General features: G+C 40.9%; 1 protein-coding gene across 8 annotated transcripts; it reads left to right on the forward strand.

Annotated features, from left to right (window-relative positions):
• The first annotated feature begins 3,513 nt into the window (after nt 1-3,513).
• On the forward strand, nt 3,514-18,864 carry LOC139384662 (cell cycle progression protein 1-like). Of its 8 annotated transcripts, none has more exons than XM_071129478.1 (11): nt 3,553-3,680; nt 6,222-6,314; nt 7,946-8,060; nt 8,311-8,396; nt 8,499-8,706; nt 8,956-9,051; nt 10,990-11,316; nt 12,542-12,660; nt 15,869-15,994; nt 16,296-17,656; nt 17,750-18,864. In XM_071129478.1, exons 2-11 carry the CDS (start codon nt 6,255-6,257, stop codon nt 17,937-17,939), a joined length of 2,688 nt encoding a protein of 895 aa, XP_070985579.1. In that variant the 5' UTR covers nt 3,553-3,680; nt 6,222-6,254; the 3' UTR covers nt 17,940-18,864. The 8 variants fall into 8 exon arrangements, with proteins under 8 accessions (XP_070985581.1, XP_070985582.1, XP_070985579.1 ...); XM_071129479.1 differs by having other exon boundaries at nt 6,244-6,314; XM_071129480.1 differs by lacking the exon at nt 8,956-9,051 and having other exon boundaries at nt 3,514-3,680; nt 6,244-6,314.
• Nucleotides 18,865-20,692: the final 1,828 nt, after the last annotated feature.

A 20,692-nucleotide genomic window follows, 5' to 3' on the forward strand; every position in this document is an offset into this window, starting at 1 on the left:
TAAACACTGTTTCCCATGCTTGTTCAATGAACCATAAACATTTTAAGAACATGCACCTGTGGAATGGTCATTAAGACACTAACAGCTTACAGGCGGTAGGCAATTAAGGTCACAGTTTTGAAAATGTAGGACACTAAAGAGGCTTTTCTACTTACTCTGAAAAACACCAAAAGAAAGATGCCCAGGGTCCCTGCTCAACTGCTTGAACATGCTGCAAGGAGGCATGAGGACTGCAGATGTGGCTAGGACAATAAATTGCAACGTCCGTACTGCGAGACGCCTAAGACAGCACTACAGGGAGACAGGACGGACAGCTGATCGTCCTCGCAGTGGCAGACCACGTGTAACTACACCTGCACAGGATCAGCACATCCGAACATCCCACCTGCGGGACAGGTACAGGATTGAAACAACAACTGCCCGAGTTACACCAGGTACGCACAATCCCTCCATCAGTGCTCAGACTGTCCGCAATAGGCTGAGAGAGGCTGGCCTGAGGGCTTGGAGGCCTGTTGTAAGGCAGGTCCTCACCAGACATCACCGGCAACAACGTCGCCTATGGGCACAAACCCACCGTCGCTGGACCAGACAGGACTGTCAAAAAGTGCTCTTCACTGACGAGTCGCGGTTTTGTCTCACCAGGGGGGGATGGTCAGATTCACGTTTATCGTCGAAGGAATGAGCGTTACACCGAGGCCTGTACTCTGGAGAGGGATCAATTTGGAGGTGAAGGGTCCGACATGGTCTGGGGCGCTGTGTTACAGCATTATCGGACTGAGCTTGTTGTCATTGCAGGCAATCTCAGTGCTGTGCGTTACAGGGAAGACATCTTCCTCCCTCATGTGGTACCCTTCCTGCAGGCTCATCCTGACATGACCCTCCAGCATGACAATGCCACCAGCCATACTGCTCATTCTGTGTGTAATTTCCTGCAGGACAGGAATGTCAGTGTTCTGCCATGGAGAGCCCGGATCTCGATCCCATTGAGCACATCTGAGACCTGTTGGATCGGAGGGTGAGGGCTAGGGCCATTCCCCCCAGAAATGTCCGGGAACTTGCATGTGCCTTGGTGGAAGAGTGGGGTAACATCTCACAGCAAGACCTGGCAAATCTGGTGCAGTCCATGAGGAGGAGATGCACTGCAGTACTTAAAGCAGCTGGTGGCCACACCAGATACTGTTACTTTTAATTTTGACCCCCTTTTGTTCAGGGACACATTATTCTATTTCTGTCAGTCACATGTCTGTAAAACTTGTTCAGTTTATGTCTCAGTTGTTGAATCTTGTAATGTTCATATAAATATTTACACATGTTAAGTTTGCTGAAAATAAACGCAGTTGACAGTGAGGACATTTCTTTTTTTGCTTAGTTTAGTTCTGTGAAACCATAACGCTATGTGTTGTACCCAGCAGTTGTCTTATCTTTTGCTAATAAATACAAGAGATTTGGTAATTCAGTTTGACTATTTACCCATGCAACAGAACATAGCCAGCAATGCAGTTCTCTGTATATGGAATACATATTGGACTGTATCACTGTAGAGGAAAACATTTACTGTCTCAGCTAAGGTGAGGTGCAAAAGTCTCAGTAGGTTCGCTACTAACCAAATACTGTACCTACCATTCCTCTCCAAATGGACCCTCTTCCATTCATCACGAGTCAATGAAAACACACCATTATTTAGAGTGGTATGCCAAAACCATCCAAAGTTTGTCTCATCTCACAAAACACATTTCAGTGTATCCCTGCTTATTTATACATCAACCTACCTCTCCAGTTACATGCTTCTCATCTGTATCAGTTGTCATAGAGCTTATGATTTCCTCATCTAATAAACCTGTATGACTACTTGTACCACAACTTTCTGTCTTTAAGTGGTTATTAAATCCCAATATCTTGGGTGTCTGAGATTTGATTGAGCAGCACCACTGACACTTCGTCATGTGAATTATTGGCTACATCAGGATGAAACTCAGAAGCAGGTTCTTTATCCTCAAAAGTGTATACATTTTGCATATCAAGTTGGCAGTCTGAGGGTCTTCTCTGAGCAGTTGACATTCCATCATTTAAACTCTCCACAGGCAATAGGTTTTGAACCTGAGCCTAATTTACATTCTCTGTTTGTACCATTTTGTTTAATTTCACCTTGTCACTAGCAATATAATGTATAAATGTGTCACAGTCCACTTTAAGACTACATCCATTTTGCAATGGCTGTACATGATCTCGACATGATTCTGAGTTGCATAGAAAAGTAGGAAATTCTACATCCTTTCGACTATCAAATTGATACCAATTTCACAGATATCACATGCTAGCATTGCTCATTTACTATTATTTGGTTATTTACAGCAACAAGTGTTTTGGGTTTCTTTTAATGTGTGACCTATTCCTCACCATAGTTATGTTTCACTGCATTTCTTCTCCCCACTTTTGTGTTTGTTTGGTGTTTTTTTTATCAATTAGTGTACTGTCTGACTGTGTTGCACTGACTTAAGTTTGTGCTGTCACACTTATCTCATATGTCATTACATATGGGTGACAGGCTCAAAGGGTTGGTCAACTCAACCTCTTCCTCAATCTCATTAACAAGACTTTGAATTGTACTTCTACACATATTTCTAAGAATTTGATACTACAATTAATGATAATGGTTGTTCCAGATGGCCATTGCAAAGTTTTGTCAACTTCCTCCCAAAATTGGAACTCAAATGTGTCATTATGCTGCATGATGGCATGTACTGCCATTGAACTAGCATGATAATCTAAACATTTATTATAATTATTTCCCCTTTCTGTGGCAGGTCTTAACTTTCTGGTGCTCCCCAACATCACAACCACCCCCATACAATTTATGTGTCAAATTATTCTGATCTATGCTTTTATCAGTACGGTCAACTCCATAGTTAACTTTATCATTACAGAGAACAGCGTCACTATCAGTACATTCAACTCCTACTATAGCACTAGGTCCACCCTTTACTACTCCTTCCTGTGACTCAATTAATTCAAGCACCTGATTAACACCAGTGTCCACCACTTTACTATCCCTGCCTATACCTTCCTTTAGCTGCATAACACAAGCCTATATCAAAATTCTCATCTTTCCATTTAAGCAGCCCGACACTAGTCCTTTGTGTTTTTTGTAGCAGTTGACCATTGCAGATTTTGGGCAACTTCCTTCAAAAATGCATTATCACTCTTTTCATTGTGCTGCATAACATAATTAATTGAAATAGCAGAATAATCCAGAGGTCTTTGTGTCCTCTCTGAGCATGCCCTGAATTTACCCTGCTGCCTGCCCCCTTCTCTCCTCCTTGACCGTACCCTGCTGCTTGCCCCCTTCTCTCCTCCTTGACCTTACCCTGCTGCTTGCCCCCTTCTCCCCCTGACCTTACCCTGCTGCCTGCCCCCTTCATTGTTAATGTTTAAACAGTTATTTTTCATGTATCATGAATAAATACAGGTTATTGACACGTTTCTACAATTACATGGGATACTTTTATTTAGAACGTTTTCGAAATTCTGTCATCCGGAAGTACTATTTTTAGTGTTGCTGACGAGACGCTGATTGTGTTGTTGTTGAATTGAAATCGATGAAGCTGTGAGAGCGCAATTGTGACTGCAATATCAAGAATCGTTTGCAGAAATACGTACTTTCTACGTTGGAAACTTACTGGGTAATGATATTACTGTCTGGTGTTTTGTCAAGTTAGAGTAGTTTGTAAGTCATACTACTTGTCGTTACAGAGTAGGATAAGTTAGAAACTAACGCGTACTAGTAGCTTACTGTGCGAGTGGCTAACTATTACTGTTAGGTAGCTAGCAAGAAGCTGTTTAAATGTCAGTCTATCTAGCAGCTGTTTGCAGAAAACACCCATCAGTTCGCATTTTCACCTGATTGTGTCATTTCTAATGAAAATTGTTAGTATTGTGCATATAATAACGTTACATAGCTACATATGTAACGTTAGCTATCTATATATAGCTATCTATTCAGACATCAATTTGTTGAATAATCGATTGCGGATTGGACTCCTCGTGTGCTAACTGTAGTTGGCTAGCTAGCTGGCGACATCGCAATCCTGCACAGTGCAGCTACGAAGGCCCCCCCATGCATTGAACCGTGTGCACCAACTCTGGTTGTTGAAATAATATCAACAATACTCACTTGGCTTCGTTTTTCTTCACCAGTAAACCAGTTAGGTGGCAAAGTAACAGTATTCCAAAATGTTGTTGTGGTGGGGTTGACATTTGCCCCCCACAACCCACATTCTACACAACCACTACTGGGTACTCTGAAAGCTGTATAAACTCTTTATCATGTTCTGCTGCAAAAAAGATCATGCCCATACAGAGAAACATAAACAGTTTTCGATATCCCCAAAAGTGGGGCATTGGTGCGATCATTCACCAGCAAAGGGGGTCACATGACATCCCCTACCATTCATAGACGCAAACTACTTTAGCGCCTATTGACGATAGTATCTTCTGACGGGGGAATTGTGTTAAGTTACTCTAAACATGAACACGCATCGCTTGCGGTACTGTATTGGAAATAAGTAACGTATATTTCATAATCAGTGAAAAATTATTTATTTTAAACTAAATTACTACACACCTTTTATAGGGTTAGTGTTCCCACACAGCCATATCTCCACGTTCGAGCGCTTGTTTACGGAAGACATAATTCGCCACCCGCTGTCTAGTGTGTTCAGAACACCTGTGTGTGTTAGCAGAGAGGAAGAGAGATGTCCAACACGGCAGAAAATCTGTCTCCCTCCTTTAGGTGGTGTTTTTTCACCAAGCAATGAGTTTTTGTATGGAGGTCAATAATGACTGTCGAATTTGGTCAACAAATAAACTAATGTCTTATTTTCTCGAATATACGCATAAGTTGTTCAGAGTGTATGTTAAGAGTGTACTATATAAGTAGGACACGTGGATAACCCGGTGTTGTGCCGAAAATCTCCCTCCTGGCAGAATACTCCCCCCTTCGGGTTCTTCATTGCTGCGACTTGTTCTCGTTGAGATTTCTGCTCTCCACGCCGTTGTCAATTTAGCCTACATTTCACTGATCTTAGTAGTAGAAAGCATTTTTGTCTGCAGTTTTCAAGTGTATGTGGTGGTTCTAGCTTGTACGGCGCCCTGGGCGAACCCACTCTTCAGCGCCCGGTGCCGCTGCCCAATACATCTCTTTGCCAAAATTCGTCATATCTCCCATGGCTTATTCGACTAGTATTTTTTGAAAGTGTAAGGATAATAATTCAGCCATAGTTGTTCTGAAATGTTTATTGCTTGCCAACATTTGACTCCCTCTATGTTTAATATAACACACATACATTAATGATTAATTTCGGTTGCCTATCCTGACTTGAAGTTTGTTCTATATAAAGTATTTGACTCTAGCCACAAAATTAAGGAAATTAGAAGGGGGGATTCTGGCAGGGGGATATTTTCGACACAACACTGGCAACTTTGAGAGAGAAAAAACACTTTATATCCGAGTTGTCTCAAGATGGCTATGCATAGTCATGGCATGAGGCTAGTAGCATAGCATCTCTCTCTATTGAATACAGGTGGTTAAAGTCAACAACCCTCATCGAATATTCAAAAAAGTATTATAATAATGAGATGTATCCACCAACCCAAAGAACAGATAGATAGAAGCTAGACAGCCCGTCTTGCCGCTTTGTGGACAACGGCTCCCATTGTTAGGGAGACGCATGTATTGTCAGTATATCCATAATCTTTGGTGTAAGCTAACTAGGAAGGAAGTGTAGTTCGTCAACTGGAGGCACACACAGTGTATGAATCTGTGCACAACTGCTACAGTAAGTGTATCTTTTTTATTTGATAAATGTTCTCGCTGACATGAAAGATAAGGGGCATATGTTTAGAAAACCGTTTTGAAAGTAATGATTGACGTTTCTAAACGTTAAAACAATGTCAAAATTGTAGTTGACATGGATCCAAATGTGAGCGAATGTAATGGCTGAAAACCCTCCATATGGAGATTAATGGTTTTTGAGAGCTAGACATTCCCCTGTCAACGAGGCATGCATTATGCTGCAATGTCTGTGTACTGTTGTTGTGAACTCTCCTATCTCAATGTCATATCAGTGAACTGAGGGTTTATGCAGAATTATACATTTTTGCATTTGAGTATTCAAATGTTCCTCTTGTGGAAAAAATAAAAATTCCTAATGCGTTTTTTACAGTGTGCTCCATTGTTTTTACCAGCTGGCGGAGCCATGTCAGAGAGCTCAAGTGACACAGAGTCCTCCTGTGGGTGGACTATCATAAGTAATGAAGTAAGTCAAGTCTTTTTGACTCTACCTGAGTCCTTATTTGATTCCCCATCAGCCTGAGCACCTCAGCTAACCCTTTTAGGACCAATAGTCCAGTACTAGGAACTAGAGGTCGACCGATTAATCGGAATGGCCGATTTCAAGTTTTCATAACAATCGGAAATCGGTATTTTTGGGCGCCGATTTGCCATTTTTTTTATTTTTATTCCTTTATTTGATTAGGCAAGTCAGTTAAGAACACATTCTTATTTTCAATGACGGCGGGTTAACTGCCTCGTTCAGGGGCAGAATGACAGATTTTCACCATGTCAGCTCGGGGGATCCAATCTTGCAACCTTACAGTTAACTAGTCCAACGCAATAACGACCTGCCTCTCTCTCGTTGCACTCCACAAGGAGACTGCCTGTTACGCGAATGCAGTAAGCCAAGGTAAGTTGCTAGCTAGCATTAAACTTATCTTATAAAAAACAATCAGTCATAATCACTAGTTAACTACACATGGTTGATGATATGACTAGATATTATCTAGCGTGTCCTGCGTTGCATATAATCTGACTGAGCATACAAGTATCAAAGTATCTGACTGAGCGGTGGTAGGCAGAAGCAGGTGCGTAAACATCAATTCAAACAGCACATTAGTGCGTTTTGCCAGAAGCTCTTCGTTGTGCGTCAAGCATTGTGCTGTTTATGACTTCAAGCCTATCAACTCCCGAGATGAGGCTGGTGTAACCGAAGTGAAATGGCTAGCTAGTTAGCGTACGCTAATAGCGTTTCAAACATCACCCGCTCTGAGCTTTCTAGTAGTTGTTCCCCTTGCTCTGCATGAGTAACGCTGCTTCGATGGTGGCTGTTGTCGTTGTGTTGCTGGTTCGAGCCCAGGGAGGAGCGAGGAGAGGGGCGGAAGCTATACTGTTACACTGGCAATACTAAAGTGCCTATAAGAACATCTAATAGTCAAAGGTTAATGAAATACAAATGGTATTGAGGGAAATAGTCCTATAATTCCTATAATAACTTCAACCTAAAACTTCTTACCTGGGAATATTGAAGACTCATGTTAAAAGGAACCATCAGCTTTCATATGTTCTGAGCAAGGAACTGAAACGTTAGCTTTCTTACATAGCACATATTGCACTTTTACTTTCTTCTCCAACACTTTGTTTTTGCATTATTTAAACCAAATTGAACATGTTTCATTATTTTCTTTAGGCTAAATTGATTTTATTGATGTATTATATTAAGTTAAAATAAGTGTTCATTCAGTATTGTTGTAATTGTCATTATTACAAATAGATAAATAAAAATAGTCCGATTCAATCGGTATCAGCTTTTTTGGTTCTCCAATAATCGGTATCGGTATCGTCATTTGAAAAATCACAATCGGTCGACCTCTACTAGGAACCAGAGGCCTTGAAATTCCTCAGTGCACTCTAATGGGACTGGCCTATAGATATGACTGTTACAGTGACTGGCTAATTCAAAGTTTCATGTCATCTAGTTAAACTGCCATTATGCTGACTGTCTAGAATAATTTGAAAGTCTGAGGGTTAATGCTGTGAACTGGAGATCATAGTATGCCTTCATGTAGGGTTGTCTAAAATGTGGTAGGCTAATATAATAGGTTTGTTTCTAAGGGTTCAGATATTGAGGCCCTGGGGCCAGAGAACGGCCTGGAATGTGGATCTGATCTCCCAGAGAGTGCAGTGCTGGAGCCAGAGCTGCTGCAGGACCAACTCACCACTCTCTCTGGTAGGAGGAGTTACCATATGCCTTGTTATGACAAATGAAATATCTAGGCCTATTACAAAAAAAAACTATTGATGACTGGGTTAAACTGTTTCAACATTGTAATATACATGTATCAGAAAAACTACATAATTTGGTTTAACCATCTGTAATCAAACACATTTATAGCTGTATTGGGATGTTATGTGCTCACAGTAGATGACGTGCACTCAACTTTTCTTCAAATTTTAAATGTCCTCTAAATGTGTTTCAGCTGAGTTCACTGAGGAGAGGGGTGAGTCATCTCTTAATGCCACTCTAAAAGAAGAAACCTTAGATGAGATATTGTCTGCTTCTGAGGTGAGGGATAAAAACAAAACATTCTTCAGCTGCATATTTGTATGATTCCCATGTCGCTATGTTTCCAGTCCCTATGCCAACCATGTGGAATATCCTCTGCAGGCTGGAGGTGAGGTGGCCGGGGACGAGCAAGTGACTCTGTGCTCCTCCAGTGACCACTCTGACATTGTGACTCTGGGGGACACTAGGGAGACTGAGCTCGGGCCTTGGGATGAGCAGGCGGTGGAGGAGGAAGAGGGAGCAGTCAATGAGGAGCTCTACCTGGGCACCTCTTCCAGCAGCCAGTACACCTTCAGCGCAGCAGAGACTGGTAGGGCAAACCAACACACCCTTTAGGGGATGTTTCAATGAATTCCAGTATGAGGTAAATTGGAGAATTTAGATACATTTGTATTTATCTTCGCAGTTCAAAGTTAGAGATGTTTCCATGCAAGGTTTGATGGTCTGGTGATGATCAAGCAACTTAAGTGGATAAGAGAACAGATAGGGCATGACGACAAACAGAAGAAACCAACAAAGCACTCCTTCCTATCCCTTTCCCCTTCCCCTTGTCCTAAAGCCAGGCTGATGATGGGCCACTGGAAGATTCCACAGAGTCTGTGGGACTTGGGCTGCCAACTGAAAGGGCAGATGTCTGGCAGCTGTCCTCTCTCAGGTGGTATAAACTGGACTGGTGTGAATATGATAGTGTGCTGCTTGTCTTGCTCAACACAGTGTAGCAGGCCTAAACCTGATAAGCTGTTGTCAGGGCAAATTCTGTCCGATGATGTAAACAAGTTCTGCTTCTTTTGAAGGGTGTTGCAACCGCCACTAAATGTGTGAAACGAAACACTTGCGTGGTATTTCTGCATGATGTGTGTTTTTTTAGGCTTAACAACTGAAAGTTGCCCCAGTGATGATTTGCCTAAATGTCATTGGTTTGACTGATATACCTGATGTATAATTAGCTCAGCCTATAATACATTTTATTTCAGAAAAATTGTATATCAGATTAGTTGTTAGTCTGGATCTCCTGTATTTCTCTTTAAACTTTAGGCTACGGGTCACCTCTGTGATCATGTAACCTAGATTAAACTTGATACTGAGGCATGTTGTTTACATGTTGCTCCTATTACCAGAGGGATGTCTTTAATCAGATTTTGCAATCAATGGTTATTGTTAAGCAAAACATAATCACATTTTCACAGCAATGTGGGTCCGTTTCACAGGTTTGGCATTTCCTGTGGAAGACTAAAGCATTCTTTTTGTTTCCCCAGTTGAATGTGCACCAATGTCATGAAGCCTAGCTTTACAACAGGGGTCTCCAACCCTGTTTCTGGAGAGCTACCCTCCTGTAGGTTTTTGTGCCAATCTCAGTTGTAACTCACCTGGTTTTTAAACCAGCTAATTGTTAGAATCAGGTGTGCTAGACTGAGAACCTACAGGACTGTAGCTCTCCAGGAACAGGGTTGGAGAGCCCTACTTTACAAAAAAAACTGTATAGGCTTTAAAGGGGGGCTGAACTTCCTGATTTTGGTTTAGTTTTTCGACTTGGTCATTGAGAAATGCAGCAGCCATGACCAAAGCCAAATAAGAGTTGTCTTGGAGGGGTGTGGTTTAATGTGTGTCTCGTGTGTGTGTGTGTGTGTGTGTGTGTGTGTGTGTGTGTGTTCACACGTGGCAAGTGTTTATGTACTGTTTTGGCAGAGTGAATATACAATCACTCACCCTTCTAGATAACTTGAAAGGCTAACCAGGTCTTGTCTTGATGTCGCCTAGGCTAGTTAGTGCTAGCCAACTTATTTAGCCAATTAGCTTCACCCTCTGGTGTGCCGCTGTGGCAAAGTTGGTTTGACATTGAATAGCTTATCTCTAGGGCTAGCTAGGGGCTCATCAGTAAATGACTGTAAATGGGAAAATATTTGAATGTTTCACATCTTTTAGTTGTCTCATTCAACGCTTTCAATATTTGAATTTCCACAATTTATTGCAGGTTTGAGGTTTTTAAGTAAGTACATTTGGAGCTATTGACATTTTAAAATATTGTCCCATGTACATTGTGTAATTTACTGATGGTCCTTAAATAGCCCCATAGGGATGTCACATGTCAAACCAAATTGACCATGGGCATTAGGATGGGGTCGCCTGCAGCTGAGCGCTGAACTGATGATTACTTGGTGCTGCCAACTGTGGGCAGGATTGAAATATACCCAACCCAAGGAAAACTGTTATGGTACCCATACATTTTTTTCCCATCTCGCAAATCATTGTTTTGGACGAGACTGACTTTATGACCAAAATTATCCCATTTACACTTTGTATTCAATTTTGATAGTAGAATAACTGCTTCTGACTCATCGATGCCACATAGGCCGTTTTCAAAATGAGAAGTAGCTTTTTAGGGGCAGTCTCTTTAATTAGAATTGAATGGAGACATGATATATTGCTACTTGATCAATGAGGGCAATTAAAACAATATATTTTAAGCAGCAATGTGCTGTTAATGATTTTAGCAGCATACGCATGATTTACAAGCTTGTCAACCTACATGTCTACCTTGTAATTATGGTTCAGTGCACTAATGATTTTTTGTGTGGGTGTGTGTATGTTGCAGTTTTCCCTGCAGAGCAGCCTGTGGTTGCAGACTCCAGCAGCAGTGAGGATGAGGGAGGAGTGCAGGTCACCCCAGTAGTGCGGAGGCGCAGGGTGAGGAAGAGCACCACTAGCTCTGTGGCTGAGCCTGGAGAGGAGGTGCAGGAGTCTGGCCCCAGTGACCGAGAGGAGACTCTAGAGGAGGAGCAGAAGGAGGTACAGGAGGAGGAGGTGCAGCAGGAACCTCGCGTTGCACCCCCACCTCAAGGCCATGTCAGCAGCACCCTTAACAAATGTATCCTACTAGCCCTCGTCATCGCCATCAGCATGGGCTTTGGTCACTTCTATGGTAAGCATCATGGGAAAGTATTGGTAAATATGTGATGAAGAATTTCAATGTTGCCCATTATAAGTATGGAATCATTGGTAAAAGGAATTCACGAGTAGGGCTGTTTTAGCAGTTTTAACTTGTGTTGGTTTTGTGTTCTAGGAAAATTTGAAGGTACAGTATGGAGTGGATGGTATGAGGGTAATTAACTCAGCTTGCTTAGGTGCATAAGTCATGATAATGTCATGTGAATGTTATGTGTCATCACCGCATCCTAGTTTTGAATAGCACAAACTAAACCTGTGTGTTTAGTGGGATTATGCAAAGCATGTCTAGTGCCTACATAGATATATTTGATCATATTGAAAGGATACACATCCTATTAAGATAGTGAAAAGAGAATTACAGTGCTTCTGTTGACTTCTTGAATCCATCCTCATCAGAATGTTTGTTATGTGTAGAAACAAATCATTTAGTCATAGGGTGGCAGGTAGCCTAGTGGTTAAGAGGGTCGATGTGCCCTTGAGCAAGGCACTTAACCCGGATTGCTCCTGTAAGTCACTCTGGATGAGCGTGTCTGCTAAATGGTGCAAATGTAAAAATGTAATACAGTATCTGGGTTGTGGTCAATAAGCAATCCGTTTTCCAATGTTATTGGAAGCTCAGAGCTGGCTGAAAGGCGACATGCTGAGTATGACTGAGAAACATAATCAGAGGTGTGCCACATTTTGTGAGTTGACTACAAACCAGATGCTCATGATGGGACAGTTGTTTAATGTAAGTCCATTTATTTTCTGTTTTTATGTGTGGTAGTATATTACTTTCTTGTGCCATCATCTTTGGTGAGGTAACAATGGGTTCCTAATTTCCCATGGGTCAGGGAATTCCAACACCTACACCCCACACATGGAATGTCGGGGGTTTTCTAATTTGCCAGCGAGTGTGGTCATAAGTCAACAATACACACAATAACAAATTGATGTTATTGAGTTCATTTTGCCACTGCTGATCAATGTCACCAAATAGTTTTGAATCTTGGAAACTCATTGGGCTGCATGGATAAGTCTTGAAATGGTTGTTTGTCCAAGAGTGGGAACCCTTTTTATTGCACCTAACATGACGTGGACATTTCCCACAACTTTTTCTGCTTCTGTGTTACTATTCTTGAATGTGTATTATCATCTGGTGAATCATGCCTATGCTTACGGAAAATGAAGGGAATGCCTAATATTTCATTCTAACACAGGCACAGTACAGGTTCAGGACAGGCAGAAGATTGTGGAGAAGATCTGTGGAGTGAACGACCTTGGTAATTCGAGAGATCTGCACCCTCAGTGTCATAAAGGACCAAATGTCATCAACAAGGTCTGTAAAGAGTTCTTGATGCATACATTTAGGTATCATAAGCCACCTCCCTCTATCCTTCTCAAATAAATTAGCACAATAAAACAAAATACATGTTATTTTCCTGTCTTAGAAACAGGTTTTTCTTTTTTCTTTGGTGAACTTTGTTTCAGCTATAGAATTCTCTCATTCTTTTGACAGAACACATGCAGATTTCAGGCATTAAAGTGCCAGTAGTCCTAACGTCACATTTGGAACTATCAGTATCATATTTTAGGAAGAACTTTTAAGCGTTTCAATATTAAATTGATCTATCCACAACTTTTACAGCAATGCTCAGTGAGCACTCATTTCACTATTACTCATCAAGAAAATCTAACTTATGTGGTAAGTATGCTTATGCCCCAACTAAAGCACACTATTGCTCCTTCCAGAGAGCAACTTGCTCGCAAAATAATGTATCTTCACCACCCACCACACGGAAGGATGTTTTAATTAATTAATTAATTTGCTAATTATGCCTCAAAGGAAGTGGTCAAACACTATCTAGCTTTGTTACATTTTCCACTGATCTCAAATAGTTTTTGATATGACATACAGTAGCAAAATGTTTCTTTAGGCAATGAGGTCCTTGTATTGAAATACATTGCAAGCCCCCTATATTATACTGTGTAGCCTATCCTTGTTTTTGTGGTTTATATTTAGGGCTTCACAGTGACACTGAAATCTATTGTTATGCTTAGATTTATTTTTTCTTGACCTGGTCAAATAACTTAAGATTTGATTGGTAACTTTTTTCTAATTTGGCCCAACGAAATTAGAGGCTTAACTTAGACAAAAATAATTGCCCCGATTGGCCTAAAGGTGGCAGTGTTAACTTGTTATGACTGCAATCCCACTAACAGGATAAGTGTCATCAACAACTGCTGAATAGCATAGCGCTACATTCAATAAATATTACAACAAATATTTATATTCATGAAATCACAAGTGCAATATAGGAAAACACAGCTTAGCCTTTTGTTAATCTACCTGTCGTGTCAGATTTTGAAATTATGCTTTACAGCGAAAGCAATCCAAGCGTTTGTGTAAGTTTATCGATCACACGACAAAACATTACGTACACTTAGCATCAGGTAGCTTGGTCACGAATCAGAAAAGCAATCAAATTAATCGTTTACCTTTGATGATCTTCGGATGTTTTCACTCACGAGACTCCCAGTTACACAACAAATGTTCCTTTTGTTCCATAAAGATTATTTTTATATCCAAAATACCTCCGTTTGTTTGGCGCGTTATGTTCAGAAATCCACAGGAAAGAGCGGTCACGACGACTCAGACAAATTCCAAATAGTTTCCATAATGTCCACAGAAACATGTCAAACGTTTTTTATAATCAATCCTCAGGTTGTTTTAAAAATATATAATCGATAATATATCAACCGCAAACGTCTTTCACAGTAGGAGAGGGAAAAGCAATACCTATCCAAACTCTGATGCGTGAGCAAAACTCATGTGACCACTTGACGCGATGTTATAGTTCTGGCTCATTTTTCAAAATAAAAGCCTGAAACTATGTCTGAAGACTGACACCTTGAGGAAGCGATAGGAAAAGGAATCTGGTTCATATCCCTTTAAATCCAGCAAAGGGAGGCTATGGAACATGGAGTTTTCAAAATAGAAGCCACTTCCTGTTTTGATTTTCCTCAGGGTTTCGCCTCTAATACCAGTTCTGTTATACTCACAGACAATATTTTGACAGTTTTGGAAACTTTAGATTGTTTTCTATCCAATACTAATAATAATATGCATATATTAGCAACTGAGACTGAGGAGCTGGCCGTTTACAATGGGCACCTTTTCATCCAAGCTACTCAATACTGCCCCTGCAGCCATAAAAAGTTAAGCAACCTCACTTATTAAACCCTCATATCCTCCGTTCCGTTTAACCTAGAGACTTGAAACGTTGTATGTAGGTGTCTTTCTTTATGCTGAACAAATTTGCCTCAAGGACCCATAAAGTCCGTCAGCATAGATTTTGTTCCATCTTGAACATTTTTGAAACTTAAGACCAAATTCGTCATGTAGGCTCATGGTACATCTCTTAACTTAGTTTGAGAAAAGCTAAGGGATTGGTTACAAGATGGCTGAGTTATTGATAATCAGATTTTACGTGTCCATGTAAATCCACTTCAAAATCGCCTATCAACTTAACTTTAGGGTCATCATGATGAACCATGTTATGTTTGGCATTGATATCTTCAAAAAATAATAAGGAAACTTAACAATTAACTTTTGACTCTTTAAAGCTAATCCTTAAAATAGTCATAAATCTCATGGACTAAAAGTCAGATTCACTCCAAATGTGGTCTCTCAAAATAGTCCCTAAAGAGTAAATAAACATTGCATTCAAAGATGGCCACACTATACCAGTAGATGCGTATATGCTAAAATAGGTTTAAAATACTTCAAAAATCTTCTTCTCATGAACCATAGGACCAAATTACACCAAATCTGGAAAGTAAGCCCATGGTACATGTCTTAAATTACTTTGAGAAAGACGAGGGGATTGGTCAAAATCGGATTATGTGTCCATTTAAACCAGTGTAAATATACTCCATAGTGGTCTAGCAACTTGAAATGTGTCATCGCTATCATGGACATCCCTACGATGAACCACACTGAATTTGGTTTTGATATCTCAAGTCATGTAATGCTAATGCACAAAATCATCTGCAGGCATATTCTCCTCATGAACCATACATCAGATTCACTCCAGATTTTGTATTTAGACATAAGGCTTTTAATAGTTGTTTTTTCTCTGCATTCAAATATGGCCACACTGTACTAAAAGATGCACATATGCTAATGATAAAAATTCTTGAAATCTTCTTCTCAATGCTTTCAGTGATTGCACATAAAGGAAGATAGCACTTTATTATGTAGGAACTTTCTTTGTTATCCAACTGATATTTTCTCCTTTATCATCCTGTGACCACGTTCATATTGCTGCTCGCAGCTATATTTGTGATTTCACATTTAAACTCTTCATGTTACGTGACTATTCTCTACAAATTGGATTCTCTACGATTTGTTTTTGATGGCTTTTTGCCCCCTTGAGAACCATTTGACCCTCCACTTAACTGTAGCGTGAGATGAAGCTTAAGTGTATTCTCATTTTATAGCAATGCATTTGCTCACTTTGGTGATGCTGTTTCCACACGTTTAGGACGTGGTTAAGAGTCTGAGAGAAGACCTAAAGGACAAGAGTGACATGATGCTGTCCCTCACAGGGATTATGGACAAGCTTACTAAAGAGAACCAGGATCTCAGATCCAAACAGGCCCAGCTACAGGTAACATGCAAGTACAGGTTACGGTTAAAATGTAACACTAGTGGTGAGTCTTTCCATATAAATTTAAGGTGGACTAATATCTAAAGATAAAGATTCAAATGCTGCAACAAAATTCACCATTAATTGATTTGTCATTTATTCGTCTGACTGAAGAAATTGTATTTTGTCATCGTTTCACTGTTAACCATCTTCATTATTAATTTGAGGCCTAAATGTTCCCCTTGTTGTTCATATGTTAAGTGTTTTGCTAATACTCCTTTGTGGATGCATAACAAATTATGTATTTTTGTTTTGAAACAAGGCCCAGAAAGAAGACTTGGTCGTGAAACTGAAGCAGACTGGTGAAGAGAGGGTTAAGATTGATTCTAAGCAGAGTCACCTGATGGTGGAGAACCAGCTGCTGAAGAGCTCCCTGGAGCGTGAGGAGGAGTCCCTGTCCACCCTTCAGGAGGAGCTGAGGAACCTGCGCTCCCAGATCCGAGACCTGGAGGAGACTGGGGCTGGGACCGACTCCATACTCTCTGAAAACCAGAGGCTGAAGGACCACCTGGAGGAGGAGACGCAGCGCCTCCGCAGCTTCCTGAGCCAGAGGGAGGCCCTGATGGCTGAGGCCCAGACACTGAGGAGGGAGCTGGATAATGAGCGGAGGGTGACTGACCAGCTTAGGGAGCAAATGAGCAGCCGCAACACCAGGGCTGGAGGAGAGATCGACCCGGAGACAGAAGAGCTGCAGTCACGGCTCATGGAGTTGCAGAAGAAGCTGAGCTTTGAGCAGCAGCGCTCTGACCTTTGGGAGAGGCTCTATGTGGAAACCAAAGAGGAGAGGGCCAAGGGAGACAAGCAGGCCAAAGTCAAGAGGTCCAAGGATGGCGTGATAGGGAAGGTGAAAGACACTTTTGATGCGGTGAAGAACTCCACCAAGGAGTTTGTGCACCATCACAAAGAGCAGATAACGAAAGCCAAAGAGGCTGTGAAGGAGAATCTGAGGAAGTTTTCTGATTCTGTGAAATCCACCTTCCGCCACTTCAAGGACTCTGCTTCGCGTATGATGGACAAGACTTACCGGCCTCACGATCGGAGGTTTCATGAGAGGAAGGAAGCCAAGACAGAGCAGCAGGAGCATCATAGAGACCATGGAAACAAGGACTCAGAGGAGGAACCATGGCAGCCCAGAACCCACAGGCCCCTGCATCGTCACCCTCGTAAATCCACTGATGACTCTTTCCAGGCACACCGTAACACCCGGAAGTCAGGGGGTAAAGTTGAGGAGGACCCAGAGGCTGAGCAACAACAAAGAGGAGTGCCCAAAGGTTGCTCTGGGGTTTTCGACTGTGCCTACCAAGAATCCATGAGCCTCTTCAACAAAGCCATGGACCCCATAAGAGCAGATGAGTTCAACCAGCTGCTTCACAGCTACCTCCAGCAGGAGGTTGACCACTTCCACCACTGGACTGAGCTGGAGAGCTTTATTAAAAATTTCTTTCACAACGGCGTCTTCATCCATGATCAGATGCTGTTCACAGACTTTGTTAGTGGTGTGGAAGACTACCTGGAGGACATGGATGAGTACCATGGCCACAACGATGACGTCTTTGAAGATCTTGATGAGTATGTCTACAGGCACTTCTTTGGAGATACCTACTCAAAACGTTATGGGTCAAGGTAAGTTTATAGTTTTCATAACTGTTTTTTCAGTAGGATCTTGTGAATGTTGTGCTTTACCATATTCTGACATTTCTTTTCGCCAACTCACAGTAGACCCTTTGAAGTGCCAAATACGGATACTAAAGAAGAAAGACTAGCCAAGCACCAGCAGCGCAATCAGAGGGCCCGGCCCCGGTCACAAAGAGAGAGGAAGTGGAGCAGAGCAGGACGGAACACAGACAGACACATGGCTGATGTAAAAATAGAGTTGGGTCCTATGCCCTTTGATCCCAAATATTGAGAATAATCTTACCTAATGAATCTGTTTTTATAATGGCTGATATTGTAGTTGCAAAGGCTATTTAGGATGTGTTTGATGGAAAGCCTTTTCACTTCTTATTCTTCTGTTTTTGTGATTTTGCACAATGTTCTTTTAATGCTGCCGAATGTCCCCTTGCTTCCTGTGTTGTGTAAGCAATCCGTAGGTTAGTAGCAATGGTGGTGTATCTGACTGCATCTAATCTCATGCGCACAAAGAAAATTATTGCTGCAATGATAAATATGACTAACTACAGCAAGAAACATGGGAATGTTTAGTAAATCTGACAGTAGCTAACTCTGTAGTACACATTCATTGTCATCAGGTCAGCTGTTACATGTTCATGTTCTTTTTAAGAGCCATCACTGACTGTAATTTGCACAACATTTCTTATTTTTGGGCCTTGTTTAAAAAATAATAATAATCTATTACCATTTTAATTGTCTAAATGTAGGCCTAATGTGAATGAATAATGATTAATTGGATGGATCCAACAATGGAAAGAAATACAAATTTTGTCAGTGGCATTGAGAAGTTATGCACTGACAAATACACTTTAATTTAAATTCCAAATTGTCATAAGGTGACAAATTGATAATTGTGAGATGATGGCCTAAACACTCGCTGACAATGATACAGTTGTGTGCAGTAAAACTTTAAAAGTAGCAAAACCACTGAGAAATACTTGCAAGAATGCAAGCTGGTTCCACAGTCGATTTCTATAATTTGCTGCTACGTTACATATTTGTTTAAGATGGTGAGATAAAGTGCAACTGTGTTGTCGTTAAATTGTTCAGTAACATTCCAACTATGGCTTGTTTTATTAAGGCTGATTTATTTCCTTTCATTTACAGATGTTCTGTTGAAAATGAATTGCAGCTTCCCAATAAATAAAAGTGAATATTGATTGCTTCTCCCCCCTAACATAGTGGACTGTCTGGCTAGGTGTTGCATTATTTTCAATGTTTAAAAGATCAATCTGTTATTCAGTTTTAATTATAATTTATTCCTTTACATTGCAGATCCATTTTGATTTAACTTCCCGATGGTTCAGTGCATTTTGTAAACTAGGATGCTTCTTCAAACTCGTCCTTGAGATACATGAGTAAGGGAAAATCTTTGTGCTTCTTAGAAATGTATTCGCATTCTGTTCAGTGCCTTTGATAAACTAGGATGCTTTTTCCAACTCGTCCTTCAGGAACGTGACTGGAATATTTCTGTACTTCTCATAAATCTATTCCCCTCCAAGAATGCAGAGATCTCCTGAGGACAGAAAAAGCTAATAATAAAAGTGATTGTAACAGTGAAGGAGCCATTAGTCTTGAATTACAAAATGCAGAGTATCTAACCTTCAGAACATCAAAGAACACCAGGTGTGTTGGTAGCATTGACTTATAAGGAAATGAGGTCAATCAATGATGAGGATCAGCGAAGAATCTCTCAGCTTCCTCGACATAGCTCTTGTATCCTGTGAGATCTGGTGGACATTCTAAGAAATGCATCTTCATTGGACAGTGGATGTGACTACAAAAATGTATATTGAATATTTACTGCACTGCCTCGGTAGCTATAAGCATGCCACAGTTCTTACTCATGCAAAAGCCCACAAAAATGGACTGTACCTGTAGAAAGGTGTAGAGTGATAGGGCATTAGAAAGAGGGCTTCAGGCAGTGGAGGGGTTGAAGGATCACTGTTGTAACACAGGGTCTGGAGGTGACCCATGACATCCAGTGTGCCTCGCTGGTGAAGCAGACCTGTGTACAGGGCTGGGACCTTATATCTGCTGTCCACTCCCACGTCAAATAGCCGTAGGTGAAGTTATTAAGGATTTAGCAGAATACACAGCCTATTGTCCACAAAAAGGTTATTAGAAGGGTACTGCTTAAACTTTCAAGAAAATTGTTGCAAGAATATTCAAAAACCATAAGATGTGCGATTTCGAGGGACTGCCAGTATTCATCCGGGACAAAGCTGGTCTGGACCAGGAAGCAGTTGATGAGACGAAATACCACAGTGAAGACACTGACATGGACCCCAAATACATCTGAGGAGAAGAAGAATAAACAAAAACACGTCAGAGTAGGCTGCCTGTGTTAGATGTGCATTGGTAATTACATCCATTATCAACTAGTCATTTGAAAGACTCAAGCATTCTGAAACTGCAAGTACAATCACCTGTTGCCTACTTCAATTTCATTTGTATTTATTTATTTAACCTTTATTTAACTAGGCAAGTCAGTTAAGAACACATTCTTATTTATGTTAATGTAGCTAGCTAAACTTTATTTCCATTCTAACTTTTATCATCAACAGCAGTTTGACATTTGTTCAGTCTGCTAGAAATATGATAGCTGCTTTACCAAACAGGGAACATACAGTTGTGGCCAAAAGTTTTGAGAATGACACAAATATTAATTTCCACAAAGTCTGCTTCTTCAGTGTCTTTAGATATCTTTGTCAGATGTTACTATGGAATACTGAGGTATAATTACAAGCATTTCATAAGTGTCAAAGGCTTTTATTGACAATTACATGAAATTGATGCAAAGTCAATATTTGCAGTGTTGCCCATCTTTTTCAAAACCTCTGCAATCCGCCCTGGCATGCTGTAAATTAACTTCTGGTCCACTTCCTGACTGATGGCAGCCCATTATTGCATAATCAATGCTTGTAGTTTGTCAGAATTTGTGGGTTTTTGTTTGTCCACCTGCCTCTTGAGGATTGACCACAAGTT

This window comes from Oncorhynchus clarkii, chromosome 26, assembly GCF_045791955.1.
Source record: "Oncorhynchus clarkii lewisi isolate Uvic-CL-2024 chromosome 26, UVic_Ocla_1.0, whole genome shotgun sequence".
Taxonomy (NCBI): domain Eukaryota; kingdom Metazoa; phylum Chordata; class Actinopteri; order Salmoniformes; family Salmonidae; genus Oncorhynchus; species Oncorhynchus clarkii.

Bases quoted from the DNA above. Each gene is read 5' to 3' on its own strand.
- LOC139384662 (XM_071129478.1), top strand. From the start codon at position 6,255: ATGTCAGAGAGCTCAAGTGACACAGAGTCCTCCTGTGGGTGGACTATC. The intron at 6,315-7,945 runs GTAAGTCAAGTC...TTTGTTTCTAAG, and splicing joins GGACTATCATAAGTAATGAA to GGTTCAGATATTGAGGCCCT. The intron at 15,995-16,295 runs GTAACATGCAAG...TTTTGAAACAAG, and splicing joins CCAAACAGGCCCAGCTACAG to GCCCAGAAAGAAGACTTGGT.